The sequence below is a fragment of the Heterocephalus glaber genome, unplaced genomic scaffold (assembly GCF_053883595.1).
Source record: "Heterocephalus glaber isolate CG9 unplaced genomic scaffold, H.glaber_assembly_v1.0 deba00001442, whole genome shotgun sequence".
Lineage (NCBI taxonomy): Eukaryota > Metazoa > Chordata > Mammalia > Rodentia > Bathyergidae > Heterocephalus > Heterocephalus glaber.
Window position 1 is genome coordinate 13,690,948 of NW_028258296.1, and position 18,312 is coordinate 13,709,259.

At 41.3% G+C, this 18,312-nt stretch overlaps 1 protein-coding gene across 7 annotated transcripts in view; it reads left to right on the forward strand.

Moving 5' to 3' along the window:
- The window catches only part of Nexn (nexilin F-actin binding protein), a 48,449-nt gene that overhangs the window by 15,380 nt on the left and 14,757 nt on the right, over window positions 1–18,312 (forward strand). For 3 of the 7 annotated variants that reach the window (XM_021255492.2, XM_087212951.1, XM_004841406.3), the window contains exons 2-10: window positions 5,802–5,877; window positions 6,958–7,149; window positions 7,647–7,725; window positions 7,809–7,957; window positions 12,338–12,379; window positions 13,626–13,817; window positions 13,908–14,084; window positions 16,335–16,523; window positions 17,862–18,059. In XM_021255492.2, coding sequence (XP_021111151.1) covers window positions 5,851–5,877; window positions 6,958–7,149; window positions 7,647–7,725; window positions 7,809–7,957; window positions 12,338–12,379; window positions 13,626–13,817; window positions 13,908–14,084; window positions 16,335–16,523; window positions 17,862–18,059 — 1,245 coding nt within the window. In that variant the 5' untranslated portion in view covers window positions 5,802–5,850. The remainder of the gene's footprint in view (window positions 1–5,801; window positions 5,878–6,957; window positions 7,150–7,646; window positions 7,726–7,808; window positions 7,958–12,337; window positions 12,380–13,625; window positions 13,818–13,907; window positions 14,085–16,334; window positions 16,524–17,861; window positions 18,060–18,312) is intronic. The other 4 variants (XM_021255494.2, XM_087212953.1, XM_004841408.3 and 1 more) reach the window with 2 other exon arrangements.

Sequence of the window (18,312 nt, forward strand, 5' to 3'; positions counted from 1 at the left end):
GCTCAAGGACTGGAGTTCGATCCCCAGTACCAAAAAAAAATATTCAACGGGTAATTTGAAAACATAATGTGGACAGTTTCTTAAGAGAATAAAAGTTGAATTAAAAGAACAGAGCATCCTTTACTCTTCTCAGTTTTTTTGTGGATACTGGAAGGGTTTCAGAGTTTGTTTTCAACTGTAACTTAAGTGCTGTAGTCTGGCAGGGAGCAGGAAGTAGCCCGGTGCGGCAGCGAGAGAAGGGCCATGCGCGGATGGAGGGTGGAAGTCACTGACCTTAGGCATCTAATGAAGGTCGGAGTGCAGCATGTGCCGCCTGCCAGTCTATCTCAGGTCTCATGTTCGAGCCTTGCCAGTGTTGTTCAACAGTGTGCTAGACCACTTCAAAATGCAGTCCAAAAGCTTTTGTTGAGAGATTTCGCCAAGAGGCCATTAACAACACGCAAATAGATGGCTAGGGGTGTGGCTTGTGGTAGAGCACTTGCCGAGCCTGTGCAAAGCCCCTGGGTTCAACCGCTAGTACTGTAAAATCAGTCAACAAAACAGCCATAAGAATAGGGACCGCTTCTGTCTGTTCAGTACTGTGTTTCTCAATGCCTGGCACATAGTAGATGCTTAACAAACGTTGATGGAATGAATGGCATGTTCAGTTTATATCATGTTCCTTCATGGCAGTAACCATGACAGCTGGATGTTATATCCACACAGTCTTTAACCATTCACAGAGCTTCACCTGGGAGTTGGAAGGCTTCACAGTTAGCATATAATGATTCCACAGGTCTCCTATGGCTCTGCACATGCTAGGTGCTATGGATACGAGGGTATACAGAAATAGTCTTCACTCAAAGACCTCAAATTCTGGGGAGGAGGTGGTCAGGAGGGCGGGGTGGCACTGTAGATGGTGCCCTGGGCTCTGCAAACGGGAGAGGGCTGTGCCTGGCCTAGTCACGCAGAGTCACAGGATACTTCCTGGGGCCAGCGACAACTTATCCGAGAACTAAAAAGTGACTAGGAGTTAGCTAAGGGGCAAGGGGATGAGAAGATCATTAAGCTAATGCAGCTGGGGAGGCTGTCATGGCAGGACTTTGGCAGGAGGGATGTGGGAGGGAGGGCTAAAGAGAGGAGGGTGAGGAGGTAACTGGAGCTACAGAGTGCATTAAGTCACTGGAGAAAAATTAGAGTGGGAAGGAAAGGACAAGGGCTGAAATCTGGGGCAGACACCCTGAGCAGTGAAAAAAGGCAGACGGACGGGATGGCCGGGGACAGGAAAGAATGGTGAAACGGCTGGAGAAGGACCCGAGCAGGAAGACAGGCAGGCTGTCATATGTAGGGGACAGGAGGACAGAACTGCCCATCTGATCGGGCAGGACAGCAAGAAGAGCAGTCGGGGCCGGGAATGTAGCTCAGTAGCGCTGTGGCCGTCTGGAAAGCACAAGGTCTTGAGTTCTAGTCCCTGTACTGGAAAAAGAAAGAGAGATAGGAAGGAAGGAGGAAGGAAGGAAGGAAAATAGTCACAAAAGGGACAGGGATTTAGCTCGGTGGTTCCACTGCCTGCCTCGAAAGCACAAGGTTACTGAGTTGTTGGTTTTTTTTGGTACCGGGGATCGAACTCGGGTTCTTGAGCTTGCAAGGCAGGCTGCGGAACCACTGAGCTAAATCCCCGGCCCAAGATTACTGAGTTTGATCCCCAGTACCAAAAAAAAAAAAAGTCACAAAAGGTAACTGTCTTATCTAATGGCTGACTAAACAGAACCTCATTGAGTTTCATGTCTCAACTCCAAAGGTCCTCCTCCACCACTGTCTTCGTGTGTGTGTGTGTGTGTGTGTGTGTGTGTGTTTTACTGGAGATTAAACCCAGGGTCTTCACACTGAGCTACATCTCCAGCCCTTTTTTATTTTTTATTTTGAGATGAGTGGTCCGTGGGCCCTGCCCTGGCTGGCTAGAGCGAGGGAGGGAGGCTGGCAGGAGGCCGGGGTGTGAGCATGGTGGGCCCACAGGAGGCGGGAGGGAGGCCCGTGCTGCAGGGGGCCCAGCGACTGTGCGCGCCGGGAACTGGGGGCCGCCAGTGCGGAGCCGGCGGAGCTGGGAGTAAGGAGAGCGACCCGCGCAGGCCTGCAGGAGGCGCCGCTGTGCGTGAAGCTGTTTCTGCCTTCCAGCGGGGAGGCTTGCAGAATAACTGGCAGGTTTCCGCAGCGTTGGGCTGGACGCTGGACTGGGACCTGCTCACGGGGCCTGTGCTCAGGAGGGCTCGGGTGGCTCCCCCGTGACCCCGAGTTCTCTCCGGCGACAGTGAGGCCGAGTCCCAAATCACTCCGGCTTCCTAGCTTGCGGTCTCCCGCTCGGACCCGCGCTCCTGCTTCAGGGATTTTCTCACAGTGATAAAAAGCAATGGACTAATACACGTTCAACCAACAAATGTGAATGTGTTTAGATCTGGCAAGAGATGTGAAGTCCTGCATATCGCAAAGCAGGAAAGATCTTGGAGAGAAGCTCCAGGAGGCGTGGAGGAGTGAGGAGGCAGGGTTCGGGCACGAGAGGAGTGTTACGGACCTGGCAGTTCTCCCTAAGTCCACGTGCAGGTTCAGTGCGACTGCGATAAAGAAAAAAACCCTCATAAATTGTTTCTTTGACCTTGACCAACAGAGTTTATGTGGAGAGGGGAAAGATCCAGAATAACCAGCACGGTTTTGAGGGAGCACGAAGACAACAGACACTAGGAGTTTAAGATGTCCAGCAGGTTACGCGCCGAGACCGCGGGAGGCCTGAGGCCATGGGACGTTCCATCCCTCTCCTCTCCATGCTACCTTCTTTCCCATACACAGTGCCTTTGAGAAAACTCCATTTACAAAGTAGATACAGTTCGAGATGAACAGCAATACTAAATAATAAATAGGACAATTAGTGTGGTGGCTGGTGCACATCTGTAATCCCAGCACTCGGGAGGCTGAGGCAGGAGGATCACCATGAATTTGTGGCCAGCCTGGGCTAAATAGTGAGTTGAAGGCCTGCCTGAACTGCATAACGAGACCCTGTCTCAAAAAACCTAAACAAGTAAGTAAATAAAGCGATCATAACAGCATACTTAATAGAAGTTCAGGGAATGTGATCTCGCAAATATCTTACTGTACGACAGCGCCCCCTTGTGGTGACGAGCGATGACTCCAGTGCCCATGTGATTGATGGAGCCGGAGTAAGGTGGGAGCTGAGGCCGCGCAGGGCCCTCACAAGGGTTGGCTGCACAGGGCGCTCGACTGATAACCCCAGTCTGATAACCGCGACAGCCGCGGATGACCCTGGGAGTCCCGACAGGGAGCTCGGAGGTGACTCACAAGTGGGCAGTGCAGTTGGGGAGCAGTGTTCTCCCAGCAAAGGCTGCTGGACAACGGTACAGCCACACTGGAAAGAGAAAAATTCTAGGCGCAGCTTCCCTTCCTCACGGAATCCACCCCAGAGGAGACCACGGGCAGATGTAAACCCGGACGGGTAAACTCCTGAGGGGCAACAGGAAGAGCGAGATGACCTCGGGTCTGGAGCTGACGCTTTAGTTATGACACAGAAGGCCCAGCCCATGGAACGCAAGCGGGACTTCTGTAAAAGTGAGGAGAATGAACTGCCAGTGAGAGAGGAAGACAGAGGGAGAGAGGGGAGGGAAGGGGAGGGGGGGGAGAGAATAGGCCGGGATACAGTATTTGCAAAGGACGTATCAGAGCAAGGACCTTTACCCAAAATATACAAGGACGTTCTTTTTTGGGGGGGGGTACTGGGGATCGAACTCGGGGCCTTGTGCTTGTGCAGCAGGCGGCAAAACCACCGAGCTAAATCCCCGGTCCCGAAAAACATTTTTAGAATAGGGATATGCTTAAAGTGAAGGCCCTGGGTTTGGTCTGCAGTGTCTCTCTCTCTCTCTCTCTCTCTCTCTCTCTCTCACACACACACACACACACACACACACACACACACACACACACACCCCACACTGAGATACCACTGTCCACTTGGAAGAACGGGCAAAATCAAGAAGACTGACATCAAGTGCGAGTAGCATGTGGAGCAAGTGATTCGCATCCATGCTGGGGGACGCACACTTTTATAGCCACCTTGGAAGATAGTTTGCTGGTCTCTTGAAATCTAAATGACCTCCTACCATGTGGCCCAGTAATCATGCCTCCTGGTAGTTACGCTGAGGGAATTGAGATGTTACGTCCATAAAAAACCTACACATGGCTATGTACAGTTGCCAAAACTTGGAAGCAACCAGCGTGTTCGGTAGATGAGTGGGGAAATAAACTGGTGCATTTAGACCAGATAATGGAATATTATCCAGTATTAAAAGTAGGTGAGTCAACAAGCCACACGAAGACTGGAAGGAACTGGAATGCACCTCACTAAGTGAGAGAAGCCAGCTGAGGCCGCAGCTTCCTGGTAAAGTGTGAGCTTAGGGTTCAACAGGCCTTGCATTTGATCCAAGCACAAAGAAGGAAGCGAATCTGCAGGGGGCTACACTGAGGGCCTGGAAGAGGCAAGTAAAGGAATCTGCAGTTGTTACTGGGCACATGGCACAGGAAGGGCGAGGGGGACACGGAGGGCTTGGGAGCAGCAGAATCCCTGGCACTGCATGCACCCCACTCCCGCAGTGCGATCGGAGCTTGGACTCTGGGCGGTAAGGACGGTCCTTCTCAGATGTGCTGTCTGGGTACTGGTAACCAGGAGGCCGTGCTCGCGGGGTGGGGTACGTATGGGCTTTCACGCAGATGCGTGACTTGCCTCAGTGTTTCGGGGACCTCGAACTGCTCTACAAATAAGGTCTATTCAAACAGCTGCCTGGAGACCCAGCTACCCGGGAGGCAGAGACAGGAGGCTCAGCGGAGCCCAGGATTTTGAGACCAGCCTAGGCAACATAGTGAGACCCCAACCTCAAAAAATTAACTATAAAATAGTAGACCCAGTGGTCATGAATGAAATACTGAAATTAAAAGGCAGACATAATAAAAATTGATTTTTAAAAGCAAAGTCCAGTTATATGCTGTGTCTAAGAGAAATTCTTAATCTATAAAAACAGAAATAAGTTGAAAGTAAATGGATAGAAAATTGTACACCAAACTGTAGACCTAGGAAAGTTGGTATGGTTATTTTAATATTAGATAACTTCAAGACAATGAAGTAAGAAGAGGGAAATTTCTTTCTTCCTTCCTTTCTTCCCTCCTTCCTTTTTGTTTTTGAGACGTCTCACTCCGTAATTCAGGCTGGCCTTGAACTCACTACATAGCCCAGGCTGGCTTCAAACTCACAGTGATCCTCCTGCCTCAGCTTCCTGAGTGCTGTGATTATAGGTTGCATCACCTTGCCGGGTGAGGAGGGAAATTTCATACCGATGAAAGGATCAATTCCAAAAGAAAATGCTGCAATCATGTGTATATGTTTAAAAGAAAACCTGAAATTACAAAAAACAAAATGATGAAATTAAAGGGAGAGACAGAAAATTCTTGGTAGGTGAAGACTGATAGAAGGTCTAAAAACATGATCATCCACCTTAATCTATTTGATATTTTTTGGGCTAATACATCAGATATTTACAGAATACACACCCTTTCAACCTGCTATGTTTGCCCAGGGATCTCTAACACCATGGACCTGTGTTGCCTGTACCCTGACTCTTGGGAAAAGGTGCTGAAGGTTATCACAGTTTTGTTACTTGCTTGCATTATTTAGGAGAAATTCAATGCTGTTTCTATTGACAGAAATGCATAACATTTTAAAGTGGGGTCATTAAAATTCTTATAAAATACTTAAATTTATTTTGCAGGTGCAAAAATATATAAAGCATCATCAGCCTAAAACCACACAGAGCAAACATGAATGATATTTCCCAAAAGGCTGAGGTAAGTCTCAAAAACTTTAAAAAAAGAAAAAAAGGGCTGGGGATTTAGCTCAGTGGTTCCACTGCCAGCTTCCCAAGCACAGGGACCCGAGTTCAATCCCTGATACCAAAAAAAAAACAAAACAGAGGGAAATGGAAGCTTGACTGTAGCATCGCTGAAGGGCACTCATTTGATGGCAAGCTCATGATTAACAATGTAATGTGAGATGAAAAGGAGAAGAGATACGAACCACAGGCTGAGCTTGGGTCAGTATTTTCATTTGGAGTCCAGGAAGCATGATTACTAAGCTTGTGAGTGGAGTGGGGTGGACATAATGCCTGGCTGCTTCAGCAGAATTTTAAATGTCTTGGTGAGTCTTAGAAGTTATTCTCAGTGCTAAAAAAGCAAAACAAAACAGATACGACCTACACTCACAGGAGAAAAAGATAATGATTCTTCTGTGAGGAGCCTTCTTTTAATAGCTGTAAAAATGTTTCTCTTAGCTTTTTCTTTGGTTCTTTGCTGTAGTTACTGAGAATTTTTACATGAGCTCAGTTACAGATATCCTAACATGACAAAGTTTAAAAAAACCTCAGCTTGGGAGGCTGAGACAGGAGGATGCCTCGAGTTTGAGGCCAGCCTCGACTACATAGCAAGGCCCTGTCTCAAAAACAAAATCAAATTTATAAAATAAGACAAAACACCACATATTTTACTGAAGTTAGTCTTAGTAACTTCTAAGCAAGTGATGTCAGATCTGAATCTTTAATAATGAAGGAGGAAAATAAAATATAAGTTGTTTTCTCATTAGATTTCAGTTTTTGATTTTTATATTCTATTGTTGAGTGGAATGCTACCCATAAAATGGGACTTCTCTCCTAAAGAAGAATTTTATGTTGATGCAATTTCTTCTATTTTCTGTAATTTCATGTTCTATGCTGGAGTTGTAGAGATTACCTAATCAGGTTGCAGTGGTTAAAATAAAGGTTTCAAGCTCATTTCTTTTTCTGTTTCAATAAGTACTTTTATATTGCTTATCTTCACCTAATTTTCTTCCTATCTTTTAAAAATCTTTCTTCTCTTTATTTTCTTCTAACGAAGATTCTGCTTTCTTCATCTAAACCTGTCCCCAAATCCTATGTGCCCAAACTTGGCAAGGGGGACGTGAAGGATAAGTTTGAAGCCATGCAGAAAGCCAGGGAAGAAAGAAACCAAAGGCGATCTAGAGACGAAAAGCAGAGAAGAAAAGAACAATATATTAGAGAGAGAGAATGGAACAGGAGAAAGCAGGAGGTTATTTTATTTTATTCTCGTGCTAACTTTCATTTTCACTTTTACCGTACACTTTATTTAATGTTATTGTTTAATATTCACAGTAACATTTCCTGTTTACTAGAACTGCAGGGTTTCTCTGTATCTGTAAGCTCATTTGTGGCCTGCATACTTAGTAGCCCTCCTTATCTGCGGTTTTACTCTCTACCCTTTCAGTCACCTGCAGTCAGTCTTGGTCTGAAAAGATTAAATGGACTGACTATTCAAGAAGTAAACAGCGCAGAGATTTTAAATACCTTTGCTTACACATACGGGTACAATCATTCTACTTTATAATTCGTGGCTGTTACGCTCTTTCTGAGCCTGTTTATAAATTACATTTCCAGGGCTCGGACTCTTCAGCTGCAGCCCCACTGGGGTGCGGGGAGGCATCCCCTGCAGATGACAGGGCCGCGGTCGGTTGCAGGGTTTAGCCTAACTGGGGGCCTGTGCTCACCCTGACTTATCTAACTGTCTAGATTAAGGACATGCTTGCTTCTGATGAGGAGGAAGAAGTGTCTTCTAAAGCAGAAAAGGCCTATGTCCCGAAGCTAACAGGTAAAAGAACCCAGAGGGGAAAATTATGAATGAAATTGCAAAAGAAACAGCAAAATATCAAATGTTTTTTCATGTACTCTTAGGTACTGTGAAAGGTAAATTTGCTGAAATGGAGAAGCAAAGACAAGAGGAACAAAGGAAGAGAACAGAGGAGGAACGGAGACGCAGGATCGAGCAGGATATGTTAGAAAAGAGGAAAATACAGCGTGAATTAGCAAAAAGGGCTGAGCAGGTACATATGCAATGTTAAGTTGCTATTTGCTTCTGAAACTAATTTTCCTCAGGAAAACTAATCAGTATGTTTCTTAATTAAATACTTTAATGTAACATAAACCTAGTAATAGCAGCTAACCTAAAAACAGTATTTTAAGGGCTGGGGATTTAGCTTAGTGGTGCTACTGCCTTGCCTCGCAAGTGCAAGGTCCCGAGTTTGATCCCCGGTACCAAAAAAAAACCCCACCAGTATCTTAAGTAAAAATATTTAAATATTCAAATCTTCTAGTCCTTAATATTAACATTCATTTTGAAGTGAAGTTTTACCAGAAAATAAAATTATAATATATGAGAATTATTATAAATTATAAACATATATAGGTAACATAATTATTTTATTAAAAATTACAAAATAAGAGAATAAAATATATAATTTAAATATATGGTGTTTGGCAGAAAATAGTGCATTTGTACATGAGATTAGTCTACTTTAAGTTTTTTGTTTTTAATTCTTTTATTAGCACATATTAATATATAGACTATATAGAGAATAAAAGGACTATGCCATTTTCATACATGCATATAACATACTTGGATGATAGCCTCTCTCCCACTGCCCTCCCTTTTTTTGAGACAGGGTCTTGCTGTGTAGCCCAGGGTGGCCTGGAACTTGCAGTGATCCTCCTGCCTCAGCCTCCTGAGTACTGGATTATGGGCGTGCACCACCATGCCCAGCTACTTCTTTAAATTTTGTATCCTTTTTTTTTTTTTAATTTTGTATCCTTTTGCAGCACCGAAAGACTTTCAAAGCCAATTCAACCTCAAGAATAGAATATATAGGCAGTGGTTTTTCAAAAAAAGTGTGTGAGCCAGGTGTAGTGGCACATGCCTGTGCTTCCAGCCCTCGGGAGGCTGGGGCAGGAAGATCATCGAGTTCAAGGTCAGGCTGTACTACAAAGCAAGACCTTGTCCCCAAAAAAGAAAGAAAGATTTTAAAAATTGTGTGTGTGTGTTGAAGAAACGGGTTTGAATATGATGAAGACATAGGATTTTCAGAGAGTGATGGAAACAAAATCTGATCCTAAAAATAACTTGGTTACTCTAAGCTACTCTTTTTTTATTCTAAAAAAGAATTTAGTTACTCCAAATATCTGCTAACATGGCAGGGGCCAGAGAACCCTGGTTAATAAAATGTTGGGGCTGTTAAATTATGGGTATGTAGGCAGAGTATTAGAAATACTTTCATCTTGTAAATATGTGAAGTTTAATTTTAAATCTAAGTATATTTTCCACTCCGATATAATATAATCCACAGTATCTTTGAAGATAAGGAGTAGAAGCTGGCAAAGATAGTCAAGAGAGTCTTAATGTTTGTTTACAAAGTCCAGTTGTACAAATCCACAAGCAAGAATGCTACAAAAGGGAGCTGGGGATTTAGCTCAGTGGCACCGCCTCTTCCTTGCAAGCACAAGGTTCTGAGTTCTATCCCCGGTCCAAAAAAACCCCCAAAACAAAACCCTCCCTGGGATTTCTGCGTTTGGGGGTTGGGGCGAGGGAGTAGCTGCCAAGATTAGCACCGGTTCTAGGGTTGTAGGATCTAGGCCAGGGTTGGCGCACCCCTGTAATCCCAGGACTCTGGAGGATCACAGCCGCGAGTTCGAGGCCAAAACAAAAAAATTCTAGGCTCTTATGATGAATTAAAATTGGATATGACTTGTATATTGGATGTTAGAATGAAAATTTTGAGGAAAAATCTTGATATTATCTGGTGATCTTTAAAGATAGTCTGATGGGCAAAATTAAAGCCCATCAACTTAGAAAAGGAGAAGTTATAGGTGGGGGAAAGGATCTTGAAATGAGAGGGGTCAAAAGAAACCGACTTGGGAAGAAACAAAGGAGTTTTCTTTCCGCGAGTTACAGGGAGAGGAGGGAGTCGCTCTTCAGCGCTGGCTTCCGGAAGGCGGAAGGCGGAAGGCGACGGCGCAACTGACCTGAAGGAAGACCTGTTCTCTGTGAAGGCGCGGGCACCGCGGCCCCTTCCACACCTGCATCTTTTTCCTTGTTTACTGAAGAAAATTATTTTATCTTTTGCCCCTTGGGTAATAGTTTAAAATGAGCAAAAGAAAAAAACTCCAGATACACCCGAGCACCGAGCACCTTGTCTTTAGCTAAGGAAGACGGGGTGTGGGGTGTGGGGGGGTGTGGTGGCCACAAGGAAAAAGGAGTCAGGACCCGAACATTTGCATTTCTCTTTCCTGTGCTCTCAAAGTCTGGATCTTTTTTTGGTACCGGGGATCGAACTCCGGACCTTGTGCTCGCGAGGCAGGTGCGGTGGCACTGTGCTAAATCCCCAGCCCAGTCTGGATCTTTTTATTGAGAACTTAATGTAATTTTTATAGGAGTTGACAGTATGGTTTTTTTGGTACCGGGGATCGAACTCAGGACCTTGTGCTTGCGAGGCGGGCGGCGGCACCACTGAGCTAAATCCCTGGCCCAGTTGACAGTATTTTTAGAAGGCAAGTTATTTTTAAATTATTTTACTGTAGATTTGTTAAATTTTTTCTTTGTATAATACATCATTCAATAAAACCTTTACCATTTACATGGCAAATCAGTGTTAACAAGTAATTCTGTAACAAAGGAAATTATCCTGAATGAAATTATTATTATTATTATTTTGTTTTTTTGAAACAGGGTCTCACTGTGTAGTTCAGGCTGGCCTTGAACTCACTCTGTAGCCCAGGCTGGCCTCAAATTTGCAGCAATCCTCCTGCCTCAGCCTCCCAAGTGCTAGGATTACAGGTGTGCACCACCACAGCCGGCTTCTGAATGAAATTATTAAAAATAAATTATTAAAGTATAAAGTAGACTTTTAAAAATAAATGATTTGCTCAGAATAATTTATTTATTAATATACTGGGTATGTGAATAAAATGTCTTATTTCTTCCATGACAGAGAATATAGGAAAGAAAAGTCAGATGAGAGGCAGGTCCTTACACAGCCTGCTTCCTAATGTAGGGCATAGTACAGCAGGATTCCCTTAAGGTGCACGAGGAGCAAACTACTTCCAAACTCACTAATATTATAAATAATTAAAGCAATTAAAAATTTGAAGCTTTACTTTTTTTTTGGTACCAGGAATCTCTACGTGCCCACCCAGCCCATGAAGTTTTACTTTATTGTTCCTACTTTCCTCTTGCTTATGTTTTGTTTTTCTAAGATATCAAACACTGCAGTATTTAAAGCAGACATCTTCTTTCAGTTATTACCATGGAAAGCACACTGGCCTGCCTCTCAGGCAAGCCAATATGTTTCCTAAGAGGAACGGCCCAAGTGAGCGCTGAGTGATCAGTCGATTGTCTCCACTGAGCTATGTCCCCAGTCCTTTAAAACCTTTTTAAATTTTTTTTTTAAATTTTGAGTCAATGTCTTATTAAATTGCTCAGGCTAGCCTCAAACTTGCAATCCTCCTGCTTCAGCCTCCCAAGCTCCTGGAATTACAGGCATATACCACTGTGCCCAGTGAGTTCTCTTTTTAAAAAAAATTTTTCTTTTTTTTTGGTACTGGGGATTGAATTCTGGTCCTTGAGCTTGTGAGGCAGGTGGTGGAACCACTGAGCTAAATCCCCAGCCCCAAAATTTTAAAAATAAATTTTATTCTATTTTATCCCCTTCCCCTATCAAGCCCCTCCCCTCCCTATGTACAAAAGCTGTTTCCATTTTTTTCCTTCAGAATTCTCACTTTCGTTTTCTTTTTTGGTACCGGGGATCGAACTCCGGTCCTTGCGCAGCAGGCGGCAAAACCACTGAGTAGTTCTCACTTTTTAAATGAGTCTTTCCTTTTTAAATCTGTTCAAAATACAGAGAAAACACTATGAATTCCAGAATTCTTTTCCCTTCTAAATTAGCCTACACATTATACCACATTATTGTGTCACTTATATTTTTGCCCTATATTTATGTTGTAAATATAATCATGACAAATATTTGATTGCTAATGATCAATTTTCCTTTTGTTGGGGCAGGGGCAAATAATGGAAGAATGTTTCTGTGCATTCAGTTTAAACTGCTAATTAAATTAACAATTGCTGGTGGTAAGCTCACAGCCAGGTCAGAGTCTGGTCCATTATTCAATTTCCAGATTTACAAAGGTAGGCATTATCTTAATTTTCTCTTAACATGCTGTTCCCTGGATATTGACCTCAAGATGCAAAAATTTAAGGTTTAATTTCCATTTAAAAGAACATTCGGCTAATCTGGAACAACATAAAATATTTCCAAAATTACATATTTGAAAATTTACCATAAGTCACAGCTAAATTACTTTTCAGTTGTATGTTTAAAACCAAGAAGCAGAAATTCAATGTAACGTAATGATTTGAAATTCTCATTCAATAGATTGAGGACATAAACAATACGGCAACTGAATCAGGATCCGAGGTAAACAGATGTTTCCTTTCATGAAGCACTCACCTCCAACTATCTGATTCGCACATTATCTTGTAATCTAAGAAAATTAGAAGGGCTTCTATTTACCTCATTTTATATAACAGTAGCTACATAAAAGAAATCTGTTTTTCAAAGGCAAGGTTATACTTTTGTACTTTCAAACTCTAAAGCTTAGTGTTTTTAAGGGAAAATGTTTTGCTCTCATAGTTGGATTAGAAAAGCAAGTCTCAGTTTGGGATACTCTGCCAAGACTATATATTTCTTGAATTCTTACTAACAGTTGAGATTGTTGAAAGCTAACATTTAAAAGACAGTTTTCATTATTTGTCTTTTTCTCCTCAGCGCTCCTGATAGTTTATGTTTTGGTTTTTACATGCTAGTAGACAGGGCAGTGTGTATTACTACGTAACAACATTCACGTTTCGGTTATACCTTTTCATCTAACAGAGCAAGTTAAAAATCAAACAATTTGATGGTGTGCCTAAAACTACAGCCACATAAATTGGAAATGTTTAAGGACATGTATTACATTTTAGAATTTTCTTATTTTTGAGAAAAGTTGGAAGGAATAATAGATTATGTGGTAGGGCTAACTGAAATCAATTAAAAATATTTTAATAGACAAAATACTAAAGATTTTTATATTGTAAATGTTTAGTCAATCAGTTGGGTATCTCATGGGGTTTTTAAGAAATTAAACACTAGCTTAATCAAGTATTTTAAAACCTACATAAAGAATCATACGAAGAAACTTTTTTGTGTGTTTTTTTTGGTTTTTTTGGTGCCAAGGATGGAACTCAGGACCTTGTGCTTGCAAGGCAGGCGCGGGAACCACTGAGCTAAATCCCCGGCCCTTTTTCATGTGTTTAAGCTAAATGTGTCCACCATCAAGTTGACTTTGAGTCCATTCATGTGCATACCAGCTGTGTGGGATTCAGGCGATTCAGCCTGCCGATGTCACTTCTGCTTTGTTATCTGATTAGTTAATAACTCCACTTTTTAGGGAATGGAATGCTTCTCCAACCTTGTCAGCAATGGATTTCAATAAGTTTAACTAACAATGCACACTGACTTTCAAGAAAGATATCTAAAAGTAATTAGTAGAAAACTCTAATTTTTTTGTTTTTCATAGTAACATTCATGGCAATGTAATGAAACTCACCATTGATGGAGGTAAAGTTCCCCAAGACCTGAATTTTTACTAAGATATAAGCTAATTATCTGTCTTATACAATAGGAAGGGGATGACTCACTACTAATAACAGTGATACCTGTCAAATCATACAAAACATCGGGAAAAATGAGGAATTTTGAGGATCTAGAAAAAGAGCGAGAGAAAAAAGAAAGGCTAACCTGTGAAGAAGATAAAATACGATATGAAGAGCAGCAGTGCTCTCTCAAGGAAGCAAAGTGTCTTTCATTGGTCATGGTAATTTTTTTGTTTAAAAGAACAAATTAAAATAGTTTAGTTAACAGCATTTCCCTTTATGGCTGATAGGTAGATCTCATGTTTTCTTAGGATGATGAAATGGAAAACGAGGCAAAAAAAGAATCACCTTTTCCTGGAAAACTGAAATTGACTTTTGAAGAACTGGAGCGACAAAGACAAGAAAACCGAAAGAAGCAAGCAGAAGAGGAAGCCAGGCAGCGTTTAGAAGAAGAGAAGCGAGCCTTTGAAGAAGCCAGGCGGCAGATGGTAAGGAATGTACTACTTACTTTATATTAATTAGGGAAGCTGGCTAGCTTCAGAGATGGGTCATTACCAGGCATTCAAGGCTGATTTGGAAACTATATATATATATTCAACATATAAAAGGCATCTGTAATGTTTTCATGTTTCAACTTTGGGGCATTTTATATCTAATATGCTTTGAATTTTTATTTTATACTGTTACTATATATGTTTGCAAAGTAGTGACTCAGTAAACCTAGTTTCTTTTCTGTAGTTCAGTCTGTAGTATATTTAGTGTCATAGTTGCAGGACATTTTCAAGTCTCACTACGAGTGTATATTTGGTTTCAGTGCAGTTTGCAAATATTAGAACATTAAAATAAGAGTGTACTGAGGAATATGCACTTTACCCAATAAAGTGTGCGGTGTGTGTGTACGTGTGCGTAATGTGGTTAAGAGCACAGACGAGGGAGCTATACTGCTTGGATTCGGGCGTCAACTGTTTATTGATTGGATAATTAGAGGCAAATTATTTAAACTCTGTATGTCTTGGTTTCATTGCTAAAATGATGAAAATAATAGTGCTGGCATTTCCTAAATGCTTTAAAATGTTAACTAGTCATAGTATGGCGTTAACAGATTTATCAATAAAAAAATCAAACTGATGCAAGCGCAAGGACCCGAGTTCCATCCCTGGTACCAAAAAACAAAAAACAAACAAAACAAAACAAAAAAATCAAATTGAAGGGCTGGGGATTTAGCTCAGTGGTTCTGTCGCCTGCCTCATAAGCAAGGTCCCGAGTTTGATCCCCAGTACCAAAAAAAAAAAAATCAAATTGAAATAAAAAATACTGGTTCCCAATCGCATTTGAAGAATTTTGAAAATGGAACATCTGTAATTTTAAAAATTACCACAACTTTCTTAATTGGTTTTCATCAGTGATAGTCTAAGGATTATATCTCAAAAATCTTAATACATGAATGGATAAAGAAGTTTGCATGGCCGGGGATTTAGCTCAGTGGCACCCTGCCTGCCTTGCAAGCGCAAGGTCCTGAATTTAGTCCCTGGTACTGCAAAAAAAAAAAAAAAAAAGTAAGAAGTTTGGTATTTATAATACAATGGAGTACTACTCTGCCATAAAGAAGGATAAATTTGAGTTATTTGTAGGATCCACTTTGAGACCATAATGTTAAATGAAATAAATCAGACACACAAGCTTAAATATCACATGGTCTCTCTTATATGAGAAACCCAAAGTATAAATAAAGAGCAAAATAAAAGATAGATAATGGGAAATAAGGAGATAGATCTCTTGCAAAAGGGAAGGGGACCAGAAGATGGAGGGAGGAGTAAAAAGAATTCAGATGGGTTATGTCCATGCACCAACCCCTCACAAGGAATGCACCCATTATGTACTGCAAATGTAGACTCATAAAAATGAAAATTAAAAAAAGATTCTTACTCTTGTGGAGCAGTTTAGGGAGGAGGTAGATGCTGAATAAATAGGTAAATGCCTAGGTTCAAAAACATTTTAAAATTTTCTAGACATTTACTGAAAATGTTACTACTTTTTTATATAGTCACATAACTACACATTTTATATATTGCTGGTAGTTAACTTAAACAGAAATATAATAACCAAATAATACATTTCAATTAATATTTAAACTAATTAAAAAATGAAATAAAATCATGAAATTTGAAGTTTTTGTTTGGTTTTGGTGGGCATGGGGATTGAATCCAAGGCTTCACAAATAGGTAAGCACTCTACTACCGAAGTACAAAGCAGCCCAGAATTTGAATTTTCTATAAAATAGTTCCAGGTAATAATCTGATCACTATGACGAAAGTGTCATAGTTCACAGTGAAAAAAATTCTTTAAAAATTAAAAAAAGAGAACTTTAAAAGGCTCTATGTAGGTACACCTAAGCATCAATTTAGGTACACACACACACACACACACACACACACTTTGAGTTAATGTTCAGTATGACCCCTTCAAGTTTTTTGAAATATTTCATTTTGTTTAAAACGTGACTTGATGGAGAAGTTCTATCTAACTTGAGTATATCTCTATTTGGAATTTTTTCCATTTTAAATATTTTATCTTATGTAGAATGCTTTTCCTATAGTAAAAGGGAAGGGGATTTGGCTGGGTACATTAAGGGACAGCAACAGTCCTGTGTGCAGCAGGATTCTGTGCCTTGTGAGTGACAGCTCATTCCCCTCGTTAATGAACCTCAGTTCTCAGGAACGAATTGTTTCTTTGAGTAGGTAAGCGAAGAGGAGGAACATGAAGACACAGAAAGAAATTTTAAAGAGTACCGCCCTGGTAAACTCAAACTCAGTTTTGAGGAAATGGAAAGGCAACGGAGAGGAGAGGAGAAAAGGAAAGCAGAAGAGGCAGCCAGGAGGAGGATAGAGGAAGAAAAGAAGGCATTTGCTGAAGCAAGGAGAAGCATGGTGAGCACCAACCCACAGGCGTCTGGCCTGGGCTCTGGGCTCAGGAAGCACCAGGCTGGGGCAGGTGTCCTGTTATTTCTAGGACCTGGCTGAGCAGGGGTGGCGAGTAGGTTCTAGTTTCCCGTGGGACAGCACTGCTCACTGTTGGTGCAGTTTCCAGTTGAGCTGCCGTGCCTGGGTGAGGGGGACGCTGCCTTCCTTCTTTTCAAGGCAGGGTTTCTAGGGCCCAGTACCTAAGCAGGGAGCTCCCCACTCTCACTCCCACTCCTCGTCCTGTCTGGCCTCTCCTCCCTACCTCTGTCACACCGTGGCCCTCACCTCCTTCCTCCTTCATTCTTTCTTTTCAATTTTCATCCCGTCCAGTGTGCAGTAAGCAAGGAGTCATTTAATAGCTAACCCTCCAACATGCTGGCCCGTGGTGCCTGGATGCTGACACCCAGCTGACACCAGTGACACTTTCTGTATCACTGACAGCATTTTCAGGTCATGTGACACACGAACCCTGCCTCCTTTTCTTGTTACATTTTAACTGACTTCATGGTAACCTGTTTCTCTTCCTCTGCCTGGCCAAGCTTTAAACGCATATCCAAGGGTTTATTTGGCCTAATCAGCCACCGAAGGGCTCAGTGGGTGCCAGAAACACAGTTTCTCATTCATGCCTGTAAATGAGGATATTAATATTAACTTTCATAAAGTTATAGGATTAAATAAATTAGTACATGTAAACTGCTTATAACTGTACCTGGAAGCGCTAAGTAAATATGAATTATATTATTTAAAATTATCTTGGCAGCAAATAAATCAGTACAATAAAATTGTAGTATTTGATTATGAAAAGCTCATGATGGGCTATTTATTCAGAAATCTTGACTTAACTGAAATGTTCTATTTTAATTACCAGAATGGAGATTCATTTTAATCCATTAAAATGTTCTCAATATTAATGAAATATTAATATATAATTCAAATTACTCATAAAAGCAAAGTATTTCAAAGCAAAGTTTATTGGAATGGAGAATAGTTATCATTTCTTCTATAACCACAAAATATGTCTTACATTTTCTAATAATTCTTCCCTTACACTTTTACATTTCCTAATAATTCCTCCTTTATTACCTTTGAACAGAATTTTTGATCTGGTTATTAGTTCAGTTTGAAACCTTTCTATTCAAGTAATTCCAGTGGGTATAGGAAATATTTCCTTTTGGGCCAGGGATTTAGCGCAGTGGTTCTGCCGCCTGCCTTGCAAGCAAAAGGTCCCAAGTTCGATCCCCAGTACAAAAAAAAAAATTCCCTTTTTAGTATGTAGAAGGTAAAAGTGATAATTATTTTAAAAAGGTAGTAGATGATGACTCCCCAGAGATATATAAAACAATCTCTCAAGAATCTCTTACACCGGGAAAACTGGAAATTAATTTTGAAGAGTTATTAAAACAAAAAATGGAAGAAGAAAAACGACGAACAGAAGAGGAACGAAAGCATAAACTAGAAATGGAAAAACAGGAATTTGAACAACTAAGACAAGAAATGGGAGAGGTAAGATTTTAAGAAATATCCATTTATGCCATTTATAGTTAAGCGATTTATATGGTCTGACAGTAACCTTGTACTATTATTCATGTAAAGATATTCAACATACTCCTGAGATCTAGACTTGCTACAGGCTTCAGCAGTTACAGGTGTCTCCAAGTCTGCTACAACTCTACTCCTTTCCTGCTAGCTTGAAAAATATAGAAAGGGAGGTGAGACGATAGCTCCGTGGCAGAGCTCTTGTCTAGCATGTGTGAGG